General features: G+C 50.0%; 1 protein-coding gene across 2 annotated transcripts in view; it reads right to left on the bottom strand.

Annotated features, from left to right (window-relative positions):
• The window catches only part of ITGB5 (integrin subunit beta 5), a 66,839-nt gene extending 40,150 nt beyond the window's left edge, over positions 1-26,689 (bottom strand). The window contains exons 1-5 of one of the 2 annotated variants that reach the window (XM_075710518.1): positions 26,578-26,689; positions 22,386-22,471; positions 13,137-13,341; positions 7,201-7,450; positions 2,648-2,816 (exon numbers count right to left, since the gene is read on the bottom strand). In XM_075710518.1, coding sequence (XP_075566633.1) covers positions 2,648-2,816; positions 7,201-7,450; positions 13,137-13,341; positions 22,386-22,471; positions 26,578-26,689 — 822 coding nt within the window. Of the gene's footprint in view, positions 1-2,647; positions 2,817-7,200; positions 7,451-13,136; positions 13,342-22,385; positions 22,472-26,577 lie in introns of those variants that run through there. The other variant, XM_075710519.1, reaches the window with a different exon arrangement.
• Between the last annotated feature and the right edge of the window lie 434 nt (positions 26,690-27,123).

The raw sequence follows: 27,123 nt of genomic DNA, 5'->3' as shown, positions 1-27,123 counted from the left end.
GTAATTACAGAAGGTGGATTAATATTCCTGGCTAAGCATTTCAGCATCAGGATAAAGGCTTATTGTCTCTGGCTCTTTCATCGCCTCCAGAATAACATTTACCATATCTTCATCTTTCAGAAAGCAGCCAAACCCTGGGCCTGCTCGTTAGTCTGTATTAGCTGTACAGACTTTCCCCACTCCTTGGGTTGAAAACCAGGCCAAAAAATGACTTGAGCGTTACAGAGTTCTTAGACAGCTCATGCAGAAGAAATGCTCGATATGAATTACAGTATAAAAATACCTAGTCAACAGAGTAGGTATTGTTTCTGACACCTCAGTGCTTGAAGGGGAGGAGAAGACCACACTCGGACACCATGGCCTGGAAACAGCGAGGCTCTGCCATGCCACCATTGGCTCTCCCCGGGATGCCCCCACTGATGCCACAAACTCTGCTGCTGAGCACAAAGTACTTCATGGTCAACATGCTGCATTTCCCCGAAGGCAGGGGACTTTCTAAGGTCTTAACCGCCTTAAATTTTGGGTTTTGAATATGGTAGAGAGGGTGAAAGCTGGAAAAAAGCTGGAGCATGCCAGAGAGATGCAATGGGGTGCTACAGTAGTGATGAGGAAACTCACCCCAGAAGGCACCAAGGTATCTGTATGCTGCTCGCCCTGCACCAGGGAAAACAGCTCCTGAGTTACCAGAAAGTACTGTCTCTGCAGGGTTTAGTCCCCACGATACTTCATTCATCACTGCTGCATGCAAAGCACCATTCATTGCAGCAATGAGCATCCTCACCAGGAAGCGGCACTTCATGCCACCCGAGATGTCCGCCACCTTCACCCAACTCAACGGTGCTGAGCCCCACCACAACGTGCGGCCACCAACCGGTCCAGGCCATCACTCAGCCACTGTGAGGGAAACTAATCACTAAGTTCCTGTTTTGGTTACAGGGCTTAGCTGATCTGAAATTTTGGCTGTTCTAACTCTGGATGGACGGAGCCTTTGCTGCTCATGCCTGCGATCAGCCCGGAGCTGCTCCACCCACAGCAAGGGGCTGCCAAAGCAGTGCAAGTTGTGGTGCAGCCGGTTCTCCTGCCTCACACACCGGTCCCACGGACTTTCTTTCCCACCACTGAGCTCCAGTAATTAATTAACCACCACAGCTGCAGAAATTCCTCTGTCATGACCTGCCACAACATGCCAAGAGCCACGCAAGTGCACACGCTCACCTCTGTTCACTCTTCCTAGGGGATGCTCAGTCCTGAGTTTAGATGGCACCAGCATCTAAATTCATCTTCTGAATTTAGAAGGGACCAGGCTGTGCACTTAAGAACCACAGTCAAAGATTTTGGTCCTTACCACCAATGTGAGACTGGCACAAATGTGCAGGAAATATCTTGCAGGTCTTCTGCCTTCCAGCAACACCTCCAGAATGAGCCCTTGTGATACACACCGCAGTATTTCTGCACTGTAGGGAAACATGGTCCCATTTTTGCAATAATGTGGTGGAAGGGAGTGCAAAAAAACCACACAGTGGGTAGCACAACTGAGTCACTGTCCTGAGATGTCTCTGCTCTAACCATGAGAACCACCTCTCCAAAACTGAGAAGACAAATATTGGGAGCAGCACTGTAGTTGTGCCAAGAACAATATCTGCGCCAGGCTGGGAGAGGGAAGATGACTGTTGGGTGGCATCAGATCCAATGGGGCAAGTTCAGTCCTGTCACAAGCATGAAGTGTAAATGAAGACAACCCAGGCAAGGGAAGATCTGGTTTCCCACAAGCCTGAGTCCCGCCATACCTGCAGATGATGCCTATCTCTTCGCTTCCAAAATCCAGACCCAGAAGAAAACACACCCAACCAAAAGGACTACGCAAGGCTGGAGCAAACAAAAAACAAACTGTATGTCAAGAGATGTCCCTGGTGAGCTGGGCAGCTCAGCTACATGGCGGAGGAGAGCAAACACTTCCATCCCTGACACACAGAGGGATACAGAGAACACGCTTACTTGTTCCAGGAAGATCTTCAAGCAAACATCTCCGAAAACCCTAAAGATGTGGCTAACATGGCACCAAGCTAATGAACTCTGTCTTTAATTACTGCTCACAGCTCCAGTTTCGCTGACAAAGAGGCAAAGTAGGCTATCAGCACCCAGAGGTGGGATCATCCAGCCCCACACGCCACAGGGGGCACGTACAAGCAGTAGAAACCAGCTGCAACCCTCAACATGGGTCAACCGCTGCAATACGTGTTTGACACACACTTAAGAAACACATTAAGCCAACACACAGCACTGCTGCACGCAAGGGTACATGATTCTTAAAGAATTTCTTCCCAGGTCCTCAGGGATCAGCACCTATAAGTCTAATTGTGCAATGAAATCTCAGCCCTAAATTTGCATTTGCAAAAGCTCCATGTTTTTACCCCTTTAAACTAGAAGAGATATTAACCTTTTATTTCTTTGCCTGTTCATGTACAAAAGCACACAAAAACAATAGCCTCTACTTTTCAAGGCATCTTTCATGGTTTCTGCAAGAAAAATTTAGTAGTCACTTCCAAGAAATGGCATACTGAAGCCTTACCCTGGTCCAAGGACAGAGCAGAAGAAACCTCCTCCTCTTTTGATTTGCCTTTAAACCCCATAAATCAGAGCGACTCACCTTGCACACGGCAGCTTGCAAAATCGCATCGAAACCGCCCTCTGGAGCATCTCGGTTGCGGGAAACCTTCTGTTTCTGAACTTCTTCATTGAAACGGTCGACTTTATCCGTTAGGGACAAGAGGTGGCGGAAGCCAAAGGATGGGACACAGCTGGGGAACAACTTGTAACTGCAGGAGGAACAGAGGAGTGGTCAGCTAGGAGGAACCCCACCAGCAGCCAAGAGCTGCAGAAGCTCCCAGCTCTACCAGGCTGGTCTCCAAACCTCTATTCAGAGGGATGAAATACTTCCACAAGGCTTCATGTTTTGGATGCTTTGATTTCTGTCTATTTATCTACAAAACTCTACAGTAGGGCCCATCTTTATGGTTCCCCTCCCCAGGGGCTTTGAGCAGCTGAAGTTTCCAAAGATCTCAGCAGGTCCAAATGTCTCTCTCCACAGAAGGCCGGAGTGGAGACACCAAGCACCGCACCATGCAGCTCTGGAGTTTCAGCACCCATAAAGTGGTTTTCACACTGGAAGTCTGCAGCGCAGGATGTGACCCTCAGTGATGCAGAATGCACATTTTGGCAGGAGGGCCAGAGCCACCCTCCCCAGCAGCCCAGGATGGCGGGTTGGTGTCGAAGGGCACCACGCAGGAGTGTCACTGCCAACAGCTACTTTTCCACTATTTTTCGATATGCATTTTCACTCTGTCATCCAGTTTTCTTGGCAATATGTGCCACCCTGCACCCACTGCACATCACCAGGCACCTTGCAATTGCATACCACGAGATGCATTAAAACCAACTCATGCATCCTCCCACTCTCCCTGCAAGCTGGTGAGCAAACACCATCTCCGCTTTCCAGAGTGCCGCTGGAGCAGAAAGGTAGGAGTGGCACCCTAAGGCAGAGAAATGCTCGGCAGACTACCAGGAAAACTTCTTTTTCCATACAAAACAGTCAGAAGGCAGCTTTGATGCTCATCCCGTGGCTGGGAGAGCTCAGCAGAGCAGCTCCTGAGGTGTGGGAAACCAGTGAGTGTGGGCAGGGGAGAGGGATGAGAAGGGTTAAGAAGAAAATGTGTTTAAAAAGGAGTTGGGCTGGCACTAATTCACTCTTATCATCAAAGATAAAACCTGGAGAACAATTAAAGGCCTCTGCTGACACATGACCCACTACGGGTAAGCTGTAAGAGGCTTTTTACACAAAGGAGTATTTAAGATTTACCAGTGCTGGGAACTCAAATTCCTCACAATGGACCCGAGAGCAGTGATTTCCACTCACACAGCCATGCACACACCTAACCAGGGCAGATCTCACTGTCCTGGACCCGGATGGCAATTAGAGCCATCCCTTGGGATCAGACCCATGTTCAGACTTGCATCCTGCTCACACCTAGAGCCAAGGCAAGGAGTGTGTGATATCTTAAACTTCTGCACTGCAGGGTCTCAGCAAGCAGCCCTTAACACATACGATACATCTGGGTGCTTGGTTTGCCAAAGTCCTGGTCCAGAAAGAAAATACTGAGATACTGTAGGGTTCCACCTCTTAGGGTCTCACCCCCATCTACTCTCTACAATCCCAAGAGGATCTATCAAGAGAAGAGAGGAAAAAGGGAGGAAAAAGGGAGGAAAAAGGGAGGAAAAAGGGAGGAAAAAGGGAAGGGAAGGGAAGGGAAGGGAAGGGAAGAGAAGGGAAGGGAAGGGAAGGGAAGGGAAGGGAAGGGAAGGGAAGGGAAGGGAAGGGAAGGGAAGGGAAGGGAAGGGAAGGGAAGGGAAGGGAAGGGAAGGGAAGGGAAGGGAAGGGAAGGGAAGGGAAGGGAAGGGAAGGGAAGGGAAGGGAAGGGAAGGGAAGGGAAGGGAAGGGAAGGGAAGGGAAGGGAAGGGAAGGGAAGGGAAGGGAAGGGAAGGGAAGGGAAGGGAAGGGAAGGGAAGGAAGAGAAGAGAAGAGAAGAGAAGAGAAGAGAAGAGAAGAGAAGAGAAGAGAAGAGAAGAGAAGAGAAGAGAAGAGAAGAGAAGAGAAGAGAAGAGAAGAGAAGAGAAGAGAAGAGAAGAGAAGAGAAGAGAAGAGAAGAGAAGAGAAGAGAAGAGAAAAGATTATGTACAATTTAATCCTTTTTTTGCTCATTTTACACTCCAGGTTTGCTGGCAGAAGCCACAGGCAGCAGAAGGACAGACAATGGAAATCTGAGTGACTATACAGGGGCACACAGCAGTGCGGGAGGGTTATCTCAGGCTGTAACCTCACGAATTCATATCACAGCTAGATGGGCAATTGCATGTTCAGTCAAGCCCTCTGCCTTCCTTATCTTTTCTAATTTAGTGTTTGTTTCCTTTGTATTATCTCTCTTGAATGACACCATGGCTGTGAGAGGCCACATCCTGGCTCCCCAGGTGGTCCCAGTCAGGATGCTGAGCCAGGAGCAGGGGTGAGCAGCGAGCTGGGGTAGGATGGAGGGGGTACGAGGGATCCCAGCCAGACCCCACATGAAAACACACCCACACCCCACCCAGGCAGACATCACCATGAGGAGAAGGAGGAGGAGAGAGCCTGGACTGGGGCAAAAAACACCCACCACTGCTCATGTTTACTTGCAGCTTTTTTTAGATGCTAGCAGGCCACTGGACAAAGTCTGCTTTGACACTAGAAATAGCTGCAAACAGAACCACACCTCACAACCCACCTCGCTGCCACACCAGCGAGGCACCTGGCAGCAGCAGCAGCCCACTTGCAGAGCACGCAGGGGAAGGTGATGACGCTGGAGAAACAACAAGGACCCAGCACCCCTGGTCTGGATGAAGAGGAGACAGATGGCAACCGGAAGGGAGCACCTGCCAGATGGGCTGCCTTGGGCAGTCCTTCCTATTGGTTTCCCAAGATCAGGCTGGCTTAATGTAACCCATAAACAGAAAAGCAACCACCTGGGTAAAAGCAAAAGGACATGCAGATAGCCTGATTATAGTGGGAGAAGATGAGGTGATAGCTCTGGATGCCCTTGATGAAAAGGCGTCAGCAGTTTCAGACATGCCTTGCTGCAGAGCTGCCCAGCTCTATCCTCTCCTCCTCTCCCATCCCTGCCCTCCCCTCCTGCACTTTTCACCCTATTTCACTCGGCAAAAGCCATGTCACTTCAATTAAATCACACACCAGCCAAACAAAGTTTCTGAGATTTCCCCTGCTGGAGCAAAACCCTGTCCCCAACCCACGAGCAACATGAGCAGGTGATGGCAACTGAGGACGATGGAGATGACTAAGTGCATCCGTCTGAGGCCATGCCAAATTTTTGGCGGGGAGAGCTATGAAGAGCGTGGTATATGGTGCCACGGCAGCAGAGAGCCACCTTCCTGGCTCAGACAGCCTGGTCAGTTTTCACTATGCTTCACAGCCAAAGCATGAGTTTTTAGTGTTAAAATCTATTTGACTTTCCTCTTCAGACAGAACTGGTGAAAAGAGAATACACATAATTTTGTCTGGTCAATGTGCAATGAGATGCCAAATGCTTGGTGAACGCCAAAAGTTGGCCTATAAACTCATAGCTGATGCAAGCTCTCTTTAATCTGCCTCTCATATGGAAAACTTAAAGGATATATGTTTGCAGAGCTTGGCATCCGTCTGAGCTGTGATCTTACAATGTAAGTATCCACGAATGCCTCAAACAAAAGTGCTAAACTTACTGCCCTTATATGACTAGGAAGCACCGCAAGGATGGATGAGGTGAAGACAGCACCAGGAAGGTAAGTGTCAATGGTGACATTCCCCCAGGAGGGCACTTGCTGCTGTATCCATCCTTTCATGCCAACATCCAAACCCATCTGAGCCTGGACACCCTGCACTGCACTCAATTTCAGTCTGGCATAATAGTAATAATCCCGGATTCAATGGACTTGATCCTAGATCCGGCAGTTAAAGGGCAAACAAAAAGACTCTAGCAAAAAAAAAAAAAAGAGGAAGACTGATATCACTGCAAAGCAAACCACATCATTTGTGTCTTTTGCAACTGCCAGTTTGTTTTCCTTCCACAGCAATTAAGAATAAAAAAACCTGCCTGACATCTTCAGAACACTTTGCAAGAACTCATTAATCAGTCCTACAGGCCCTCACAAATCTCACTTCCCCCAAACACTTCTGTTGGGAAGGACTGACATTGCTTGGTCTCCTTATCAGTAAAATGCAGACAAAGAAAGAGCTTAATTGATCTAGTCAAGGCCAAACTATGACTCAGAGCTAGGATCAGAAATCAGGAATTTCTGGCTCTTGCTCCTTTTTCTTAAAGTCTGTAAAAAAACCTGCTATGTCTGCATCCTCTTCAGGTATTTAAAAATAGCTTCAGGCTCCTGATCCAACACTTTCCCATCTCTAGATGCAGAGATCTCCCAACAGCCACTGCAAAATTGGAAGCTGTCCTATATAGAATCACTCTGGAGCATCACAGCGACAGCTGTGGCTAATCAGCATTCCCAAAAGCCAGGGCTTAAGTGTGGTTCACTATTTAAAAGAATGGGAAGAGAAGACTACAGCCAGGCTCTGTGCGAACACAGGGCTTCTCTCTTCAGAGTACACCTACCACTTACCCAATGCAGGGATTGTTTTGGTATCTTGGTGCCGTGTAGGAGAAAGGAGAAATGTTTTTGTCCACAAAAGATCCAAACCCCAGACGGAAATTGCTAGTGAGCTTTCGCATCTCTTCAGCCAGCTTGGTCCCCAGATTTCGAATATTATCTAGGTCGTCGTTCATGGACAGGGAGAGATCCATCAGGTAGTAGAGGTCCACAGGATAGTCCTCCACTTGCCGAACCTGAACTCGGAAAGAGGTCCGGTCACCTGCATACATACAAGAGTTGAGAAGGGTGAAAAGGAAACTCCTAGCACACATGAAATCCAGACCACAGGCTTTTTTCCCCCCCGCTGCAGAGCAGACAGATCACTTCCAAAGAAGAGGGTGAGGGAAATAAGCTTTTCCAAATCCATCCCTTAGGAGACTAACAGGAAAGCAGATAATGACTTCGGGTCCTTTTAAGCTATGTAGTGTACTAGCTGGCAAGAAAAAGACACATCTATAGAGTCCATGTCTCTATTTTACTTTCGAGACATGGGAAAGGGTCTTTCCATCTCAGCTGAGAGAATGTCTAAGGGAGGACACATGAAAAATGCTGCTGCCCTGGACTGTGTAGAGTCCAGGGGCATTTTCTTAGAAAACTGGGAAGAAAAGCAAGCAGCATGAACCTCAAATGGATGTTTCATGGACTACTGAAAGAGGGACCCTGCACACGCTTACGTGGGTATGTCCTCAAAGCAAACCAGGAGGAGTCCAAGAAGTCCTGCACAAAAGAGAGAAGGAGATGGAGCAGGAGCAGGAAGAGGGTCAGGAGAAAACAGCCAGTGAGAGATGAATGCAAGATGTCCTCTCAGCTGTGCAGGGAAGTCAAGTCGAAGCAGACAGAGAAGAAACACCTTTGAAAAGGACCTCTCCCCCAAAAAAGAGCTGTGCCACCATCATTCTGGAGAAAGCAGGGCAAAAGGGAAGTGAACTGGAAAAAGAAGGTTATCAGGGTCACCTGGGGAAGTACCGAGAGATGAAACTTCCTGAAGTGATGAACACAAGGGAAGGAGCTGACATGGCTGAGTCACAGGTTGCACAAATGTCAAGAAGAGCAGAGGAAAGCCTTTCCCCTGACCCTCCTGTCCTGGTTTCAGCTGGGATAGAGTTAATTTTCTTCCTAGTAGCTGGCATACTGCTGTGTTTTGGATTTAGGATGAGAATAGTGCTGATAACACACTGATGTTTTAGTTGTTGCTAAGTACTGCTTATGCTAGTCAAAGACTTTTCAGCTTCCCAGGCTCTGCCAGGTGCACAAGAAACTGGGAGGGGCCACAGCCAGAATAGTTGATCCAAATGGCCAAAGGGCTATTCCATACCCATATGGCATCATGCTCAGTATATAAACTGGGGGAGGTTGGCCAGGGGGCAGCAATTGCTGCTCAGGAACTGTCTGGGTATCGGTTGGCAGGTGGTGAGCAATTGCATTGTGCATCACTTGCTTTGTATATTATTATTATTATTATAATATTGTTATTATTACTACTACTATTTTACTTTATTTCAATTATTAAACTGTTCTTATCTCAATGCAGGAGTATTTCTCACTCTTGCACTTTCGATTCCCTCCCCCATCCCACCAGGGCAGGGGGAGTGAGTGAGCGGCTCCATGGCGCATAGTTGCTGGCTGGGTTTAAACCACGACACCTCCCCTTTGCCAAACCTCTTCCACCAGAGCTGCCCTCCAGAAGGGGTGCCCGGGAGGGGAGGCCACCACTGGCACTGCCCATGCCTCAAAAAAGGTGAAGTGGCTTTAAAGTGAAGTCAGCTTCACACCAGATGGACCTCAGTGGAGCCAGAGAGGAGGTGGCAAATGTTTGCCTTACACTTTGCTGAGAGAAGGGTCTAGACAGGAACCCCAGACTCCAGCACCCTCAAACCCCAGGCTGGTTTGGAGATCCCATGTCCCCAGCTGCTGCCTCAGCCCCTTTTCCAGCTCAGTGGGGTCTCAGACCCAGGGACTCAGATCCTTTCAAGACCAAGCTCCCCCTCCTGCCCACCTCTCCCAGCTCTTCACGGCCAAGGCTGAACTTTGGGTACTGGCGGGTTCTGCAAAACACTCGTGGCTTCCCCTCCTCTTCCCCAGAAATGAAACGTACATTTTTTAGTATTGTGAAAAAATTTCCCTAACCCTTTTGTTGTTCTCCTCATTGTCCGGAGCAGCACAGCTGCTCCTGCTTAGTTCCAGCCCAACAACACGCAGCAGCAGCATCCCAAAACCGCTGTGCTGGCAAGACATGGCACGAGGGGCTTTGCAGCCTGGCAGGCGGCAGCCCCGGGCAGTACCTGGGGTTACACCACACCGAGCTACACACAGGGCCAAGCACCCTCCCTGGCTCCAGGATCTGCTTTGTAGTGATTCCTGCAGCCATCCCCATGTGTGGGGAGCAAGCAGACGCCCTCTCCCAGCCCTCAGCAGCAGCTGCTTTGGTGCAGCAGCATCCAACCCCTCGGTGAAGGAGCAGGGGTCCCAGCAGCCAAGGGGATGTGCATAAAGGTCAGAGCCTGCCTCTTTTGCAAACAAAGCTGTGAAGGGTTTAGATCCAGGTCTGTGCTCTTTGCTCCCCTGGTTAGTCTAGTCTACCCTTGATTGGTTTAGAGTAGACTTGGTAGTGTAGGTTAATGGTTGGACTGGATGATCTTAAAGGTCTTTTCCAACCTAAACGATTCTATGATTCTATGATTCTCTGTGCATCGCAGACAGCTCAGTGCTGGGGTCCCAGGTGAGTCAGCTACAGCTCCTAAACCAAGACCCTTCCTCTATTTAATGATTTCCCTGCACATTTAGATCAAGGGTGGCTTCCAAGCCAGGGCTTCTTTCTTACAGGTGATTGCTCCCCTCCGCAGTCTGCTACAACCCCACCTGGCAAAGGCAGGGCTGCCAGAGGCACCGTCCGCAAACATGCACACGTAGGCATTGCCCAGATACCGGCTGTAGGAAGCAGGAAACTCTTGTCATAAATATTCCTCCTTATCCTCCCCAGCTTTGTTTTCCAGCAGGAGCAGGACTTTCCTGGCACAGCACTGAGATGTGGCATGCAGCAGGATGCAACTCAGCACAGGGCCTACAGTAAGCAAAGCGATCGAGGCAGCTCAGCCAAATCAGGTGGGCCTGACACTGTACCTGGCATGCATTTTGTGGGGGAACATAGGAATGTATCGCTTATACAGTGCAATACCTCTTAGCACTGATTGCAGGGTAAGAAACGGTGATCGCAAGCTTGACTTCAAGTCAGCGCTGCAAGAATGTGTTTAACTGCAGGAAAATTAATTCCTATGCCTATTTTTTTCATTCCTACATATTTTTCCCACTGGAATACTCAACCCTTTCAGAAAAAGAGGATGTGTCCTCCTGCATTTCCCAACATTTCCATTTCCAAAACACTCTTCTTCCCAACCAGGTCCTAAGATGGGAATTCCTGGGGAAGAAAGGGTATTTGGGGTGCTCTAATGAAACCTTCTTCTCTTAATAGTTATGAATTTATCAGTCCCTGAGAAGCACCAAAAATAACAGCAGCCTAGGCATGGTTCTTCTGTCTTTCCTAACTGCACAAACCGATTATCCCAGAGCAAATATCACTACTGTATGCAGATGTAAGTGCAAAAGAATTTATTATTCTCTGTGCACGATATTACTCTCATACAACTAGGGACAATCCGGCACCCTCCTTCCCCATGTACCATCACCACCATCCTCTCCTTAGGGCTTTTACTGAAAAGTTTTTAACTCAAAACTCAATTCAGAAATGTTTCTTGGATACTGTCACACAGAGGCAGTGCAGAAACTGGCAAAACTGCTTTTGGCCAACTTAGGAACACAAACTTGACAATCACTTATCCACGCACAAAAAGCTCTTCTTTCTGCTTGGTGAGGCTTACAGCTTGATGGGCAATGAAACTTGCAACTATTCATTTTTTTTAATTCCTTTTACACTATTCATATTTTTCATCTAACCAGGACACACCGCTTTATAGCTGCACCCAAGATTAAAAAGCAATATTATGAAAACTAAATGCACAATCTGAAAGCTACCGTGTGAAGGACACCAATTTAAGACCTTTGGAAATTGGCTGTGGGCATGGAGATTTGGGGATGTGACTTCTGCCATGGGATGTTTAGATCAAACTGCATGGGTGGGATCAGTGAACAATTGACAATTCGCTCCCTTCTGCTTCTGCTTAACAGTCTAAGAATAAAAGATCACCATCGCCACAGATCACCATGTGAATTCATCTTTGAACTAGTACACTCTTCATGCCCAAAATTAAATCAACATTGTCTCCTTTTTGTCTTGGGTTCACAGGGTGAAACCCTCAGGACCCATTCTCAAGCTCAAGGATTAATGGATAATTTAAACTGGGGATGCTAATACAAGGGTTTAGGAAGTCATCAGCCCTGCGCAAGATAGAGTGCTGCGAAACACCAAAAAGAGAGCAAAAATGGGAGATGCTATTAAAAGCATCTAGGTATGTCCCTCCTCCTGCAATGACTCCGATGTTCTGCAACAGGCACACAGGGAGGGGAGCTCCCCAGCCCAAAAGCATCCGACAGTGCAGCCCCCGGGAAGCTGCAGGGAGATGGACCCCCATGCCCTGCCGCAGACCAGAGCAGTGGGCGTCCATGCTGGGCAAAACTGACAGGGACTGGGGAAAGGGGAATTTGCTGGGCACTGGGCGTGAAGGAGGGTCTGCAGGAGGCACGATGTCGAAGCTGAGCCAGCCCTTTCTGCCAGGAATTGCCTCAAGAAACAGGAGTAATGACAACTCCCTGTTTTTTTAAGGGAGCAAACCTGCCTTATCAGCAACATTCAGTTGCAGAAGTCATGCATCTAACCACGCATCCAGCGACAACTACCCTCAGGTATCTGCTTTTAAGGCTTCGAAGCAAAATCTCTTTACCTTTGAGGGTCTGACTGATGACAGCGGTCATATTGCTTAGGAAGAGTTAATTAAGAGACATGAGGACTATCCAACCCATAGAATTAAAACAAAAAGTCCTGCAGCAACTGGTAGGATCTGGGAGAGCACTGGCAGCATGAGCACCAGCTCAAACTCCTGTTTTTCTTGGGCAGAACATCATATTTCATTTTTCTGTACGCTCATGAGAGCTGTCACAAAACTGTAAGCCTTAGAAACCCACACCAATTGCTTATAATGAATCGAGCTTTTATATTTGCTTCTTAACTTTGCAATAAAGAGCTTTTTTTTTTCTCCCTTCAGAAATATCGGCTGCCAAATTTTTGCAAGAATTCTGAACCCACATTAAAGCCTCCCCCCACCATGCAAAAACTTTTGATAACAAGCACACTCACATGGCTCAGCCTAGCCCCTCCCTTCTAATTTTTAATTAAAAGGAAAAGATTGAAGAAAAGTGATGGCTCAGAGGAATGAAATAGGGATCTGGCCGCAGTCCAAGGCCTGAGTCACAAGTTCAGATCTCCATCTTCGGCCTTGATCCCACGTCTCTTTTGCATACCGACAGAAAACAGATATGCGGTTTTGCTTCCAATTTATAGAAGGAGCTGTCTCAGTTTAGAGTCAAGCACTGTCAGCTTGGTGGAGGATCCAAAGTTATTTTAACTCTTTCTACCCAGCGATTACATTTTTTAAGTGAAGCAGGTTCCTTTTAAACACATGCAAAGGTTAAGACTAGTACTGACAACAGTTTTGGGTGGGATTTGATTGACCTTGCATAACAGCAGCGTCCTCTCATACAGAACACACACCTCAGCCCCAAACCTGTTCATGATGCACCACCAAAGTTCACGGGCTCTGGAAGGGGCCAGAAGCCACCATCTTTAGTGGGCTAAAGGTCAGGGGCTAGAACATGCTCTTGGCATGTCCCGGCCACCCTTTCTCACACCCAACAAGCACACCACAGCATACAGCTCAGAGCCATTGGGGACTCACCAGGACGAAGATTCAAGGCGACCTTCTGAGGTGTGATCTGCGTGACGTCCAGGTGGGTCTGGCCGGAGCCCTTGCTGCTCAGAGGGACATTCTTCACCACATTAATGCTGCTGCTGGGGTTTTCAATGGCTCCGGCACAACCATTTGCAATCAGGTTTTGCAGGAAGTCGCACCGCGACGTGATGGACTTTGTGCTGCCAAACTCCTGGGGGGGTGAAGAATGGACAAAAGGGAAGGGGAGGGAGAGACGTCAATCGCACAGCAGGAGCTTTGTTTTGATGCGCTGCTATCTGTAGCAAACAGGAGATGACAAGGAGAAGCTGGTGTCATTTGTGGTGGCTGTAGTCAAAAGCAGCCCGCGCTGAGCCTTGAGCCTGTCAAAGGGATCTACCAAAAAGGAAATCCTGCAAGGGTTTGAAAACTGAATTTGCTCGCAGACCACCACAGCAGAAAGCTAAGCCTGGGTTTTCACCCCAGCCACAGCAGCACCTGCACTTGCTCCCAGCCCTGTGAAAGCAAGGCAAAGTGTTTGGTTTGCTGCCTGGACAGCCGATTCCCATCTCTTCGAGGGGAAAGAGTGAGAAGACGTTATTTTTTTGCATGTGCATCGCCTTGAAGGAGCTTTGCAAAAGAGAGAAGAGAGGACAAGGAGGTGGCACCACAGGAAGCAGGACAAACCCTCCAACCCAGAGAGCCAAGTCAAGATGGGAAGCTGGACACTGAGGCTGGGTGGCTCCAGGGACCTGCACCCTCTTCGCTGGTCGAGACGCTGCATGTCCCCCCACAAGCACCACGTGTCCCCCCTCCCTCACACCTCTGCGCTGCAGGTGTTGGCATGACACCATCACATGGAAAAAAAAAAAACAGTGACCACAGCAAGTGGTCAGTGAGGCAGAGCGCAGCCAGAGTGGTTTGACGTGGGCAGGTTGTCCTGGGTGGCTTTGCTGGAGTATAGGGGAGGTGGGAGAGCCTGCATGGGAGGTGGTCGAAAGGCAGCCCCTGCCCGCCGCAGGCAGCAAGGTGCTGGCAGCCACTTGCTCCCGGAGGACAGGCTGCCGTGGCAGGGAGTCTCCCAGTGCCCGTCCCCAGAGCTCCAGCCCTCGCTGCGAGCCCCGTGCATGGTGCACAATGCAGCCTTGTGCGGTGCGGCGCTCGGGAACAACCGGCCACACAATGCAGCCTTTTGCAAAGAGCCCATTTTTTAGAATGCCTTTTTTTAATTTTTTTTTTTTCCCCAAGCGGACCAAAGGGAGCGAGTCGCATGCCCAAAACTTACTGAATTTTCAACAGCAGATTTCTACTTATTTCTGCACTATAACAATAGAGACAACCATCTTCTGCTCCGGGGCTGATGGACTAAAATGACACGAAATAATGCAGAGAAGATGCTCGCAGCCACACCAGCCCCTCCTTCAGCTGCTCAGCCAAAAAGCAGAATGGGGCTGAATAAACCCCACTTTTTGCTGATGCTCTGGCATGGCAGAGGATGGGGGAGACATCAAGGAGGGAGAGGTCATCCGACAGATCTCGCCTTCGCACCCCACAGGGTGCTCCAGGGGTCCCCCAAGGACAGACTCGGCCACGGGGCTCGGGGACGCAGGCAGAGGCTTTCTGCTGCATTTTCTCACTACGAGGTCCCAGCGCTATTTGAAAAATGCGAGATTTGCATTCCAGCCTCCAGCAGCAGGGTCCAGCCAAGGAGACAGCACATCAGATGGATGCGAACACAAATTTCTTGGAACACGTCATGTAAACAGATGAACTTTCAGAAAGGATGACTGGGACTGTGTAAATATCTCCAACGTGACAAAATAAAAATCAGAATCCCTCACAAAACTGAAAACAACGCCCAGCCTTTCAGAGCAGCACATTTAGGGCAGCCTTGGAGAAAAGTTTCTCTCAGATGTGGTTTGACCTAAAGTCAGTGAAAAGCTGGCGGGGTCCAGGCACTGTCCCGGGCTGGTCCACCCAGCAGCAGGACACCGACAGGGAGATGCTCTCCTGCTCTCTTGGTGCCTGGACCATGGCTCCAGGTGAGCACCTCTGCCAGCTCATTTCTGCTGGCCACCTATTAGAAAGGACACTCTGGTTGTGCAAAAAGCAACACAAACAGCACCACGAGTGCAGCCGGGAACCTTCAGTTATTCCCCAGGAATTAACACTGAAGAGAAGAATCCAAATAGGACTATATTTAGGGCTGTTCGTGCAACTGCAGCCTTTATCAGGCATTTCCAAACCTCCCTGGGGTCTGCTGCAAAGCCTCTTGATGTGAGCGGAAAGACTCGACTTCAAAGGGCTTTGAATTAGGGCTTAATTTTCTGGCTGGGGCTGGGGTAGCAGAACAAGAGCCAGGAGGGGCGGGCAGCCTGGGGAGAGGAGGATGGCAGCTTCCTCCCCCAGCTGCTACTCTTTAGCAGTTGAGCTCGTAACATCACAAGAGACAGCTCTGGGTATGGTACTGTTTATACAGATGTTCATCATCCCAGCAAGGGGTGGACATGAAAGCAGCATCCGCACACCGAGGATGAGACAGCACCGGCACGTGGGGTGAGGAGCACACCCATGTGGGACCTGCTGGGAGCTTTCCTGGGGCAGGGTGCCCATGCATGTGCAAGCCTGTCGGTTTGCACGGCAGCAAGAAACAGTTTCTGCTTCAATGTGTTTTTCTGCAGCCTCCATGACAAAATTTCTCCAAAGGAAGCCCAGGAGGTCAGGGGAAAGCCCCTACACAACTCCTTCTGACTGGAACTGCCCAAAGCTCTCAGGTCAGCAGCACCTCTGCACAGGTCCCCCTTGCTTGACCCAGCTATTTTCTTTTAAACTTTCTTCTAAAATGGGCCCAGAGGATTTGCCACAGGACAAGCTGGAGCTCAGAGCAAATCCAGGCCCTTTCTTATTTGGTGAAATACTGCATTACCCAGGGTGGAAGAAAATAAACCCCTCAGGTGTGCAAACGCCCAGGGAAGGGGGTGCAGCACAGCACCCAGGGGCTGCAGGACTGATCCCTGCTTCTGCTTCAGTTTCTAACCCAGGCAGGGTGACAGCAAGCAGGGGAGTGACAGTGGCTTTGGGAAAGCCCCAGCAATGGCCACAGCACCCTGCAAACAAACACCCCTCATGTGCACCCATAGGTCAAAACCCAAAGCCAAAACTGTGGCTACCAGGTACCATCCAACTCAAGCACTAAGTTTTCTGTTGATAGAGAAAAATCGAGGCTGCCAGAGGCTAAGTGAAAGGAAAAAAGGATGAGAAGATTTGAGGAGTAAAGGATATTGCGCAGGTCCAAATAATTTACAAGCAACCACGCCAAAAGGCAGCCCCGCAGTGGCTCAGAGGTGGCATGCCTGTTCAAAGCCCATTTCCCCTGGAGCAGAGGACACCTCACAGTTAGTTAAGCAATTCGGTGCACCCAAATACCTGCCGACCATCTGCCTGCAGGCCTGCTTCAGAGAGAAACACAGCACCTACTCCACAGCAAGCAGAAACAGCCCCAAGCATTGCTTTGTGCCACAGAAAAGCATCGGCTGGGGAAGATCCCACCTAGTCCTTCTCAGGAATGCTGGCTGCTCGCAGCCCGGTGGGCACTTTGCGTCCGGCGTCTGCGCTAACAAGCTCACAAAAGCAAATGCATGCAAGCGGACAGAAATGAATGGAAACAACAGTGTGACAATTACATGCTCATCAGGTTTGACAGTTTTAAGACAAATTGCTTGGTTCATGCCATAAAAATGGAGAATAGCACTGACTGTATCTAACTGACTGTATCTAACTCCTGACTAGACATGCCCTACCATTTTTTGCTTTAATCGATCCAGTTCTGCATTAATTCAGTCTGAACTACGCCTGCTTTCTCCATTTAAAAAAATTGACGTGTTCCCTCTAGGAACACCCTTGATTTTCCTTCCTCATTCTCCAGGCACACATTCCTGAGATGGGAGAGGATGGGATACAAGCAACCTGCTGGAAAACAGAGGGCGTCATTGGGGAAATTTCAGTTCAATTCATCAAAAAGGAAATTTCAGTTTAATTAATGTAATTAATCTGCATCTCTATTTGGCATGTGCACACATAAATGCATCCACACAGGTAATGCATGGCTGAATATATGTCCACACAATGCACACACACCTAACAAACAAGAGCAGCCTCTGCACGTTGGTACACTGCTCCCCAAAGCAGCAAACAGAAGACAACAGCAACGTAACAACATCATTTTTTCCCGCCATATTGGTACCCCCAAACACTATTTTGGAGAGCATTCCCTCTGCAATCCCTCCAGGTAGGTTTATCATGAACACAAACCCCACCTGTCTATCACACCCCACCTGGCAGCTTGGATGACAGTGCTGAAGCCACTTCCAGAGCTCCCTGCTCTCCCCAGCAACCCCAACAAGCCCCGGTGAGCCTGGGCAATCTGACGCCAGTGCAAAAAAAATCAGCGAGCATCCTCCTCTCCCACCCACGAAAACCAGGCTGCTGCAGAGATCACAGCCAACCCCATGGGCCAGCGTGCAGCTTCCTGCCAGAGTCTTTCACCCATGGTGTGTCAGCAATTTCTAGTCATTGTCAGCTTCTTCTGGAGCTTGCAGAAGCTGAAGAATCTCCTCAGACTCCAGCACGGATGGAAAGGCTGCAGCAGTCTCCATCACCCAAGAGTCACATATTTCGACCAGACAGCCCTGTTTCAAGACACATTCAGGTGACAGCTAAGGCCACACATATATACCTCCTCTCTCAAGTGCCATTTAAACAGATCGGCCTATTTAAGTCCTGCCTTTCAAGGTATTCTTCCACGAGCCAACAGAATTGATGTCTGCTTCCAAATTTCCAACAGCCCAAAGACTTGTGGTTAGCTCAGCAGCCCCTGGGGGCTCCAGGGCTGCCGGATACCAGAAGCCGCTATCATCAACTCATCCATCATCACCTTCTCAGATGGGAGCAGAGATGCTGAACACAAGCAGAAGCGAACAGAGGCCGATTCAAGCTGAGGAGGTGTGATGCACCCTGTACTAACAGGTTAGGAGGTGGTAGTTATAAATTTATAGCATGATGACTACTCTGCTGTGAGCATCTATCTATACGCATGCTCTTACCCTCACAATCCAAGGCAATGTAAATACGAGGAACCTTCTCCCCACTTGGAAAGCCATCAGGATAGGGCTCCTTGTAGCCGCAGAATGGCTTTCACACACTCCTAGCCCCTATTTGCAGGCCATGCGTGCTCGAGACTTTCTGCTCCTCTGCAGTCATGTGGAGCCGGGATCCGGGAGTGCAGAGGGTGACAGTGGAGGATGCAACACTGCAGGAGGTTGCATGAACCATGGTCACCTCTGGGAAACAGCATGGCTTTCCTGCTCGTACTGCTCCTCTCCCACAGCCGGAGTGTCCCTCACAGCATTGGCACTGCCGGGCACCCAGGGGGAAAAAGAACAAACAGGTATGATGGCACCGCCAAGTGATGTTATTCCCCAAAGGGAGAAATATTATATATAAGAAGGTATATATACACAGGAAGGTATAATAATATACAGAATATATTTTGTGTATATATATTTTATATATATTATATACCTCTCTACACTTCCTGTATATATAATACATATATATGTATTATAATATATATAATTATATAGAGAATTATATTATATATACTCATAGACTTCTATTATCTATACTTCCTGACAAAATTATTCATTGCTGCCTACAAAGATGACAACAGCTGGCCCAATTTGTTCCTAAACCTCTTAAGTAAATGCAAAGAGAGCAGAAAATACACACTAATCAGCTGGCCATGTTCCTACCACAACATAACTAGCGTCTGCGGAAACCCCTCCAATATCTTAGCCTTGATACTTAAGCAGCAGCAGAGTTATAGAATTTGACTGGCATATATGCTACCGGGCAACATACTGCTGCGAATGACAGCTAATGGAAATAGAGAAGAAAACAGACTAAAAGCAATTTAAGTGTACCTGACTAGGCTGCGGCAGAGGGAAAGGAAATAAAGTGGTGAAATGACTACGCAAAGAAAGCAGATATTAAGAGTTTATACTACTTTAAACTTAAACTTAAAACTTTTGAAGTCAAAACCCTCCAAATATCTTTCTCAATCCCGTTACCTCACCTGATGATATCAGCTAAAGAGAAATAATTAGAGTTTCAAACAGTAAATTCTAAAAAAAAAGAAACAGAATTAGAATAAGAACTCACTAAGTTTTAGCACGCAGTGTGTAACAGGGTCAGCAGCTTTTAAATATGTAGCTCTTGGCATGAAACACCTTGAAATGTATTTTTAAATAGCTGCTGCAGGCTAAAGGTCAGGAAGTATTACCGAACTTCCCTTTTGTGGTGGGTTGACCCTGGCTGGATGCCAAGCGCCCACCAAAGCCACTCTATCACTGCCCTTCTCAGCTGGACAGGGGAGAGAAAATACAACGAAAAAGCTCACAGGCTGAGATAAGGGCAGGGAGATCACTGACCAGTTACTGTCACGGGCAAAACAGACTCGACTTGGGGAAAAATTAGTTTAATTTATTGCCAATCAAAACTGAGTGGTGTAATGAGAAATAAAACCAAATCTTAAAACACCTTCCCCTCACCCCTCCCTTCTTCCCGGGCTCAACTTCCCTCCCAATTTTCTCTCCCTCCTCCCCCCCAAGCAGTGCAGGGGGATGTGGAATGGGGGTTGCGGTCGGTTCATTACGTTGTCTCTGCTGCTCCTTCCTCCTCAGGGAGGACTCCTCACACTCTGCCCCTGCTCCAGCCTGGGGTCCCTCCCACGGCAGACAGTCCTCCATGAAACTCTCCAACATGTGTCCTTCCCATGGGCTGCAGCTCTTCACAAACTGCTCCAGCGTGGGTCCCCCACGGGGTGAAGCCCTTCAGGAGCAGCCTGCTCCAGCGTGGGTCCCCGCGGGGTCCCCAGCCCTGCCAGCAAACCTGCTCCAGCCTGGGCTCCTCTCCCCATGGGTCCACAGTTTCTTCCAGGAGCCTGATCCAGCGCGGGCTTCCCCCGGGGTCACAGCCTCCTTGGGGCACATCCCCCTGCTCCGGCGTGGGCTCCTCCCCGGGTGCAGGTGGGTATCTGCTCCCCGGGGGCCTCCATGGGTGCAGGGGCACAGCTGCCTCAGCAGGGGCTGCAGCAGGGCTGCAGGGGAATCTCTGCTCCGGTGCCTGCAGCACCTCCTGCCCTTCCTTCTTCACTGACCCTGATGTCTGCACAGTCGTTCCTCTCACATATTCTCACTCCTCACTCCAGCTGCAGTTTATGTCCCCTTGGGTTTTTTTCCCCCTCCTTCTTAAATATGTTATCCCAGAGGTGCTACCACTGTCACTGATGGGCTCAGCCTTGGCCAGCAGCGGGTCCGCCTTGGGGCCAGCTGGCATTGGCTCTTTCGGACATAGGGGAAGCTTCTGGCATCTTCTCACAGAAGCCACCCCTGTAGCCCCCCCCCCCGCTCCCAAAACCTTGCCATGCAAACCAAATAGACCTTTAAACACACGTCTTCCTTCCTGGCCCCCCCATTCCATTTCGGAATTTCTTTTTTTTTTTTTGGTAACTCTCCTGTTTGCAAAATAAGAGTCACGCTGCCAGTTCCATGGGCTGCCATTCAATTAGTGGTCACAGCGACCAGCAGATAAACATTTCCACTGGCAGCATTTTGCAAAAATATTGTTTTTTGATGCCAAGAAGAAGAAAAAAACCAAACAAAAAAAAGCGAGCTATTGGGTACCCATAGCTTAATAGCCAGCGTTCCTGGATCCAATCTCACCACCGCAGATTAGCTGGCTGGAAGAAGAGCTCTTACAGCTGTTTACAAGATGTCTCAAAAGCAGGACCTATTGCTTTACCCTTTCCCTTCTGTACACCATTTGCCTTGCTGGAAAAAAACATGAATGCTATTACGCTGTCAGGTAGCATGGTGTTAGCAGCATTAGGAGGTTTTCCTTGGAGAGCTGTGACTGTGCCTACAAGTAAGTGAAAACCCAGTAAAACAGACCCGGAGAGCCAGAGGCCGGGGTACCTCCTGAGACCCAGACAAACTACGGGGCTTGGGAGCCCTGCCCACCCCATTCTCATCCCCATCCGCATCGGGCTGCGGCCACCCCAGGCAGGGTTGGCAGGAGGAGGGATGGGAGCAGCAGAGGAGCACACAGGCAGCACCTGCATCCTCAGCTCAGCATCGCTACCTATAGCTGGAAGGTGAAGTGTGTGCTCAGCCCCATAGCTTGCCTCCCCCAAAATGGGACCAGGATGGCCACACTAGAGGAAAAAGGGTCAGCAGGGAACAGGAGAGCATCACTCCTGGCCATGCCCATTGAGGGGTTCAAGATCATCCACTGCTCTGGGGTTTCTCACAGCCCACAGCTGGTTCCTGGCACAGCAGCTGTGCCTGCAAGTAGGCAGGGTCTTTCCACACATCTGTAAGCAACCTCATTTCTCTCTTAAACATTTAGGACAGGCACAGGCACTAAGCAGACAACAGCTATCTATGCATTGGACGTTATCAGGTCTTTCGCACACCTTTTTCTCTAGAAATCATAAGTGTACATGGTAAGATGTATATTTAATAAGATGTATCTCTCTCTCTAAACTCATGAGTAGTCCTTAGGGAGCAGGGAAAGATATTTGCAATTTCTCACAAACCAAGAAGACCCAATTAAATTATGGGCAAGGAGCTTCAACACTAACATAATGATGCATTTTCACCCTGCAGCATGCAGTTAAGCTGTGTAACTCATTGCTGTGGCACGATGTGGATGCCAGAAGCATGGGTCGTCCCCCAAAATGACACAATAGATTCAGAGAGCAGAATCATCTTTGTTACAGACAAAGAGCCCGTGCCATGCCAGACCACGCAGCAAGCAACATGTAGCAGGACACCGCTGGGGGCTTGGGGCTCTTTAGGGAGAGCGCTTTCGAGCAAGGCTCCCCACAACACAGAGCCCATGCAGTGACCCTGTACCCACTGAAAACAAGAAGGTAATTGAAGGGACAGAAGGACTGAAGGAACAGTGCTGCTCTGTTGAGGATGCACGGGGGTCAGCAGGGTTGGAAACTTATTTCCTACAGTGTCAAAGAGCTGAAGGGTCACATACACCCAAAATACGCTCGGCGTGGGAGCCCCCGCTGCCCTCACCCATCCCTTCTGGCACAGGATGGTGTCAGCAACAGGCGAGGGGTGGGGGGAATAGCTCCCTTTCTGCGTAACAAAAAGCATGCAAGACAAACAAAGTCTGCCCACCTACCTCCTTGGAGCACCAGGCACACTTGGGATGGATGAGGAGACACTCTTCGCAGGACGTGGCGCTTCCGCTGGTGCACAGATTGAGACCTTCAGCAAGACAGAACAACAGAGAGCGGGGTGGGCTGAACAGTCACTTCACTCCAAAACAGCGCTCAGGGGGTTTCTGAGATATTCTTAATGTTAAACATACTGTAAGTTCAAACAGTGTCAAGAGCAAAGAATCTCCCAGGAGCTTAAAAGGATGGAGAAGGAGTAAACCTCTCTTCACCTGTAAGGAGCCCTCATTTTCTTTTTCTTCTCCAAGAAAAATGAAAAGGACAGAAACTGGTTTTGGGGGACTGAGAACCACCAAAATATGACTCTGGTGATTTTACTTCCCTCTTTTTCAGTGGTTTCTGGTTAATCAGAGAGTTCATCTATCCATCTTCCTAATGAAATACTTCCATTACTGCAGACAGAACGCAATAGTTGTTCGACTAGCCTGAAACATGGAGGTGGCTGTCAGAAACCCCCCAGGATGCCAACTTTTAAAGTCACAGTAGGCACATCTCAGTTTTTCCAGCTGAATATATGGAGGTCCCCTCCCAAATATTTTCACCGCAAAGCAGCATTGGAAGATAATCGCCTCCCCCTTCCACACAGGTGATTTCCATAATGGACTCATGTTACAGTAAATTACTTCTGATTTATGACGGGAGTCATTTCCACAGGATATCCAGGTTAAGCTGGGCAGGGTGTTTGCACTGTGGCACGTCCAAGGCTGGCCGGGGTGGAAGACACCATGCCACAGCCAAGGGCTCTCCCTGCCCATGACGCCGCAGGGGCCCCGCACCCACCGAGGCAGCAGCAACCAGGGCAGCGGTCATGCTCTTTGCTCCAGGATTGCTGGTGTCCAGCAGCACAAGGGGTATGGAGCGAGTTTTTCTTGCAAAATCTACGATTTGGGCTTTGTGCTTTACAAATAAAGTGGAACCACACACGTTAAGCCAAAGCAAACATCAATGGTATCGGCTCTGAATGCAGCAGCTTGTTTAAGCATGCCTGTGGCTATGAATGTGCCCTTCGATACCACCGATGCCCCAGCTCCTCTGGGCGCAGCTATTAACTTCTACTGTCAATAATTGATTACACAGATCTTCAACCGAGGATTCAGCACAGAGGCTGCACACTCCAAACGAAATGCCTCAGGCTCAATCTCCGAGTCTGCTATTTTTTCTATCCCAAATATCAATAAAAGCATTGTCAGGCCTCTATTTTCAGCCAGTTGCATCTGCAGATACCGTTGCACCATGCTGCTGCTGGGTATAATCTGCAGACTGCGCGGACTTGGTCATGGCTGCTGAAGAGCCACATGGAGTTTTCTCCTGTTCCAAGAACCTCCTGCCCCAAGAGCTTTGGAAAAGAGATTTTTGCTGTATCCCATGTGAATATTTCACCTAAAAATAAAAAGCGGTGCCTGCTTGGGTCTCTCCCGTATGGGGCTGGGCTGTGAGCACAGGAAGCAGTGAATCAAGCTGGACAGCTGGAGGAGAACTCAGCATGCCCTAGGCTAAAAGCAAAAAGAGGGTAAGTAGGTCCTGTCAGTAATTCTCAGTCATCACCGAGCCGTGACCGTGTCAGAGCCCTGCGCTGACGGGTCTCTGCTGCCCGCAAGGTGGTTAACTCTAACCCGGGAGCACGAAGCCCTGGCCTTTCTCTATGGCTCTCATTCAGACAGGCTGCTTGGGCTCATTCAGACTGAACAAGAGCCTTCTTAGGGGTTTTTTTCACTGGCTGTTACCACAACCCAGGCGTTTCATTCCTTGTTCACATTCAGAAGTTACACTCCAGCTCCTGGACATTGCAAGAGCTCAAAGCATGTATGTAAAATAAAGTAAAATGTAACTTGTTTGATTGAGTTACAATTTGCACAGAGATTAACACTTGCATTTCCAAGCCCTACAACACAGCTGAAAGCTTTTCCTGAAGAGCCGCTGCTCTGGTAGCGGTGCGCTGGGTAACACAGCAAAAATAATGGGCTTTATAAAGCAAACACTTGCGTTCGTACCCTGGCTATCCAGCCCTGGCTCTCCCATCTGCATGGAAATAGGATAATATTTACCTCCATTCCTGACTGCTGGATTTTTGAGAGTTTACTTAGTAACGGTAATATCTGAATGAAAACCAAGGTCTCCTCCTTCCACCGGGTGCCATGACCAAAGCAGCCCACGCTCCTGTGGCCGGCCATGGGGTGACATTCCTCCTGGTGGTAGCTTTTGAAGTTTCCAAGTATGCTTTCTTTTCCACTTTGGAGCAAAAGCAAACCATTTCCAGCATTGTTGTGAAAACGGAGCTTTGTTAAGCCCTCTGATTTTGGACTGAAACTCGAGCTTTTTGAGTTGGAATAAAAACACAGGATTTTCCAGATGCAAGCCTTTGCTGTGCTTGATTCAGCGCAGTCTTTCCTGAACTGGGCAAAGGAAGGACCTGAAGATGCTCATGCTAGTCCAGATCCTTCCAGATGCTGGGGCGAATCACCAGGTAAGACTGGAAGAAACTCAGTCTGCTCCTTGATTCTGTTACATTTAATGAAACCACTCCTAAACTTCGACTAAACTTCTTATAATGGGGAAAATTCCATCCAGGATTTAGTTGGGATTACTCCAGAGGAAAATAATCTCCCCCCCCACCGGACGGCTGAGCTCCCCACCCCACATGCGGTCCTTCACACTGACTCCTACGCCCTGCACCTTATTTCGTTTTGCAGAGCAGTGTCCAGCAGGCATGAAAAGCATCCCCAAATGACATCCCTCCTTTGGGCTGAGCTGCAGGAGAGCCCAAAAAAGCAGAGGAAGACAGTGCATCCCACTAGACAGCTGAGATTTTAATACATCAAACTACTGATGCAGAGCAAGATAGGAAACTCTTATGAAAGGTACTCAACCAATTTACTCATAAAGATGCTCCAGGCAACCAGACTTCATTTTAAACCTGTTCTGCAAGAAATCCTAGTTTGGGCAGCTCCTCAAACTGAGATGAAGGTACTGGCTTGCTTGGGGGGAAAAAAAAATAAAAAGTGATGTACTTTATTCTTTATCCAGCTAAGGGTGAAAAAAGATCATTTATTTATGCTTACAATAAGCATTCTAACAGCCTCTTCCTGAGATGGTCTGCTGCATTATCGAATTGTTGATTCTAAGGATCAGACCCTCAAAATAGATAAATAAATAAGGGAAGAAGAACTCTTCAGAGTTTTTGCAGTCGCATGGCACAGCCCTCTGTAAGATGAGAGTCTTGTTAAGACAACTCATTAAAACATTAAGCGCTGAAAGTAAGTACAGGCATTTTGTGGGCTCCCTTTGGGTAAAAAGTTTCCCTGAGTGCTCAGAGAGGAGAGAAATCCCTTTCTCAGCACCACTGAGGCAGTCACAAACTGTACCGCGGTCCCCGAGTGCGTCCAGGAGCCAGAGGAGCATCCCCGCTGGAGACAAGGATGCCTCCCTGGGCACAGAGGGAAGGATACAAGGTGAGAGCGCGGAGATTGGACACTGGCAGAGCGAACGCTCGTGGCTTTGCGCTGCTGTTCTTCATCCAATCAATTAATACAGTTCTTCATCCGATCAATTAATACACCCTGCTCAGACAAACATCCCAGGGAAGTGCTTTTGCCCGAATAGAAGCGGTTATAGACGTCCCATTACACCACGTATAGAGAGAGGGGTGTATGTATAGCAGTTCCACGCTCTGCAAAGCGAAGGTGTAAAATCCCGCCCCGCGAAGCCCAAGGATGCGGTCCGTGCCCAACAGCGCTGCTGGGGCGCCGGTCCCCGCCGCCCCGCAACCGGGGGCACAGCGGCGGGGGGGACCCGGGGCGCGGAGCCCGGCGCGGCTCGGGGACGCCCCGGGGGCCGGAGGGGGAAGCGCCGAGAGCCCCGGCACCGGCCGCCCCCCGGGGCAGGGCGGGCAGCGGGGGCAGCCAGCCGCGTCCCGCCGGCACCGGGGCGGGAGGGGGAACGGGCGCAGGCTCAAAATACAGCGCAGGGCGCCGGGGGGGGGAGATGGGAGCGGGGCCGGGGCAGCCGGAAAGAGGGGGAGAGAGGAGGAAAAAATACAACTCGTAACAGAAGTGCACCGAAGCGGGTTCGGGGGGATCATCCGCCTTCCGGGGCGGCGTTTGCAGGGCCCGGAGCGGCGGGGAGCGGAGCGGCCCTTACCTCTGCCCGGCTGCAGCGGGGCGGCCAGGAGGAGGAGGAGGAGGCGGAGGAGGAGGAGCGGGGGGGGCCGGCGGGCGGCGGCGGGGGCCGGCAGCCCCCCTCGGCGGGGCATGGTGCGGGCGGCCGGGGCGGCCGGGCAGCCCTTCCCGGCCGGGCCCTCCCCGCCGCCTTTTGTGCAGCCGCGGCGGCGGCGGCGGCGGCGGCGGAGGAGGAGGCGGGGGCGGCGCCGCGGAGCTGCCCCGGGGGCGGCGGGGGCCGCGCTCCGCGGCGGGACGGGGCGGGTGTGCGGGTCTGCCTGCCTGCCTGTGTGGCTGTCTGTCTGCCTGCGTGTCTGCCTGTCTGCCTGCCTGCCTGCGTGCCTGTCCCGCTCCCGAGGGTGCGCTGCCACCTCCCCGCCTCCCCGCCCCGCCGCGCAGCGCCGCGCACCGAGGCGTGACCTCGTCCCCCGCCGGCACCGGCGGGCACGGCCTGGCCCACGCCCGCGGGTGGCTGCGTGTGCACAGGGGCTCACACGCACGCACGCACAGATCGCGTGCCGCACACGCG

This window comes from Pelecanus crispus, chromosome 5, assembly GCF_030463565.1.
Source record: "Pelecanus crispus isolate bPelCri1 chromosome 5, bPelCri1.pri, whole genome shotgun sequence".
Lineage (NCBI taxonomy): Eukaryota > Metazoa > Chordata > Aves > Pelecaniformes > Pelecanidae > Pelecanus > Pelecanus crispus.
The sequence above is the reverse complement of the archived record's forward strand: the minus strand, read 5'-3'. Positions and strand labels throughout refer to the sequence as shown.